The sequence below is a fragment of the Etheostoma cragini genome, chromosome 14, assembly GCF_013103735.1.
Source record: "Etheostoma cragini isolate CJK2018 chromosome 14, CSU_Ecrag_1.0, whole genome shotgun sequence".
Lineage (NCBI taxonomy): Eukaryota > Metazoa > Chordata > Actinopteri > Perciformes > Percidae > Etheostoma > Etheostoma cragini.
The window spans coordinates 24,411,369-24,414,292 of record NC_048420.1 but is presented as its reverse complement, the minus strand read 5'-3'; the positions used below and the strand labels follow the sequence as shown (position 1 = coordinate 24,414,292).

General features: G+C 35.9%; 1 protein-coding gene across 1 annotated transcript in view; it reads right to left on the bottom strand.

Annotated features, from left to right (window-relative positions):
* psmb4 (proteasome 20S subunit beta 4) overlaps positions 1-2,189 on the bottom strand; it is a 3,021-nt gene extending 832 nt beyond the window's left edge. Inside the window, exon 1 of the mRNA XM_034892815.1 lies at positions 2,006-2,189. Coding sequence (XP_034748706.1) covers positions 2,006-2,137 — 132 coding nt within the window. The 5' untranslated portion in view covers positions 2,138-2,189. The remainder of the gene's footprint in view (positions 1-2,005) is intronic.
* Between the last annotated feature and the right edge of the window lie 735 nt (positions 2,190-2,924).

The following is a 2,924-nucleotide window of genomic DNA, read 5'->3' as shown; positions in this document are numbered from 1 at the left end:
CACACACACACACACACACACACACACACACACACACACACACACATATATATAAACAAGAAGACGTAAAAAGCAAAGAAGTATAAGAAAAAAACAAAACCAGGACAATTCATTAGTAAAAACTTAAAATGGAAACACAAGTTAACAGTAGTCTTTCTGTCTGTGTGTATCTGTCTGTGTATCTGTCTGTGTATCTGTATCTGTCTGTGTACCTGTATCTGTCTGTGTGTCTGTCTGTGTGTCTGTATCTGTCTGTCTGTCTGTATCTGTCTGTGTGTATCTGTCTGTGTGTATCTGTCTGTCTGTCTGTGTATCTGTCTGTGTATCTGTCTGTCTGTATCTGTGTGTCTGTATCTGTCTGTGTGTCTGTATCTGTCTGTCTGTCTGTATCTGTCTGTATCTGTCTGTGTGTCTGTCTGTCTGTCTGTATCTGTCTGTGTGTCTGTCTGTCTGTGTGTCTGTCTGTCTGTCTGTATCTGTCTGTGTGTCTGTATCTGTCTGTGTATCTGTCTGTCTGTATCTGTCTGTGTGTCTGTATCTGTCTGTCTGTGTATCTGTCTGTGTGTCTGTATCTGTCTGTGTGTATCTGTCTGTGTGTATCTGTCTGTGTGTATCTGTCTGTGTGTATCTGTCTGTGTGTGTGTGTCTGTGTGTCTGTGTGTCTGTCTGTGTGTCTGTCTGTGTGTCTGTGTATCTGTCTGTGTGTCTGTATCTGTCTGTCTGTCTGTATCTGTCTGTATCTGTCTGTGTGTCTGTCTGTCTGTCTGTATCTGTCTGTGTGTCTGTCTGTGTGTCTGTATATGTCTGTGTGTCTGTCTGTCTGTGTATCTGTATCTGTCTGTGTATCTGTATATCTGTATCTGTCTGTCTCTGTCTGTCTGTCTGTATCTGTCTTTCTGTGTGTCTGTATCTGTCTGTGTGTCTGTGTGTCTGTCTGTGTGTCTGTATCTGTCTGTGTGTCTGTCTGTATATGTCTTTGTGTCTGTCTGTGTGTCTGTATCTGTATATGTCTGTGTGTCTGTATCTGTCTGTGTATCTGTATCTGTCTGTGTATCTGTCTGTCTGTCTGTATCTGTCTGTCTGTCTGTATCTGTCTTTCTGTGTGTCTGTATCTGTCTGTGTGTCTGTGTGTCTGTCTGTGTGTCTGTATCTGTCTGTGTGTCTGTCTGTATATGTCTGTGTGTCTGTCTGTGTGTCTGTATCTGTCTGTGTGTCTGTCTGTATATGTCTGTGTGTCTGTCTGTATCTGTCTGTCTGATGGAGGGTTAGATCACATCCTACATATCTGAATTGAAGGTTCTGGTTTGAGGCTCAGCTCTTAATATTAAATTAACTTAATAACGTGAAACATTGTTATTATGTATAAATGCTAAATGATAAATTATACTATCTAATGTATAGTATTCCACCTGCATGTCACACTGGTTTCCCTAACGTTTCTTACACTGTATTAATAAATAAAACAAAAGGCTAAAACAGGCTAAAATCAACTGAAAACAGCCTGAATTTACCTTTTAAATCGTTTAAATAGAGAACAAAATGAATTTATTATTTTATTTATTTACAACGTGCATGTACTTTAACGTATCTTGTTATTATTTTAGATGTCTGTTTTTATACTCAGACATAAGGACTTTAATAACCTGCCTTGTTTAATAAAAGGTGAAATTAAAGTAAATAGCTGCTATGTTAGCTAGCTGCTAGGTGGCTAACTGACACAGCTAACAGTTAGTCAGCAAAACAGAAATAAAGAAACCAAACTGCAATATTTCCACATTTAAAACGATCGCGCTAGATTCTCATGTCTTCTTTACGTTAGTTAAATAACTTATAACGTATGTTTATTGAGGTTTACAGGCGTAATGACGGTTGTGAACGAGCTAACAGTTAGCTTAGCATCGGTTAGCGTCTCCATGATGATACAGCACTGCGGCGGAGCTCAAACTGAAACCGACAGCGGCGGATCGCGTTTAAATTAACGGTAAAATGTCCCGGTTCTCACTCACAGTGTGTGTCGGACCGGTCCGCATGATGTCCCGGTGCCGGTGCCGGTCCCGGTCCCGCCGGGGAACGAGTAAAACTGGCCCGGCTTTGGTCCGTTCTCCCAGAAACTCATCTTCAAACCTGTCGACTCCATGTTGAAAAGCAACTACCGGAAGTGACGACACAGCGTCTTCTTGTCCGGGTAAAAGCGTGTTGACGTCAGACTTCTTCTGCGTGAAGCGGACGTATCCTTCCCAATCTCTGTTTACCCATCAATCCCTCTATAAGGGAATAAATTACATTTATATTTAATTATTAAACTTTAATTTGATTTAATTTTCTATTTTTTTAATTTCTATAATTAATTTCATTTTCTTTTTTTAATTTCTATAATTTAATTTAATTATTTTTTTAAATTTCTATAATTTAATTTAATTTAATTTTTTAAATTTCTATAATTTAATTTAATTTAATTTTTTAAATTTCTATAATTTAATTTAATTTAATTTAATTTGATTTGATTTGATTTGATTTGATTTGATTTGATTTAATTTAATTTAATTTAATTTAATTTAATTTAATTTAAATTTAATTTAATTTTTTTTTTAATTACTATCATTTAATTAATTTAACTCTAAGAGACAAGAATTGGTAGAATTAGATGGAGTAAATATTAAAAGACTGTTTGTAAAAATAAATACACTGTGGGTTACACTAGATTTGATTAAAAAGAGGAATAAAAATCATCTTTTGGAAATTGATCTTAACGGCTTCATTTAAAAGATTTAGGAAAAATCCGACCTTTAAGGACACCAATTTATATTAAGAATAAATAATTTATCATAAATAAATAATGTTCTTCCTTAAAATACAGGGGCATAAGTATACACCCCCTATGTTAAAATACAGGGGGCATAAGTATACACCCCCTATGTTAAAAT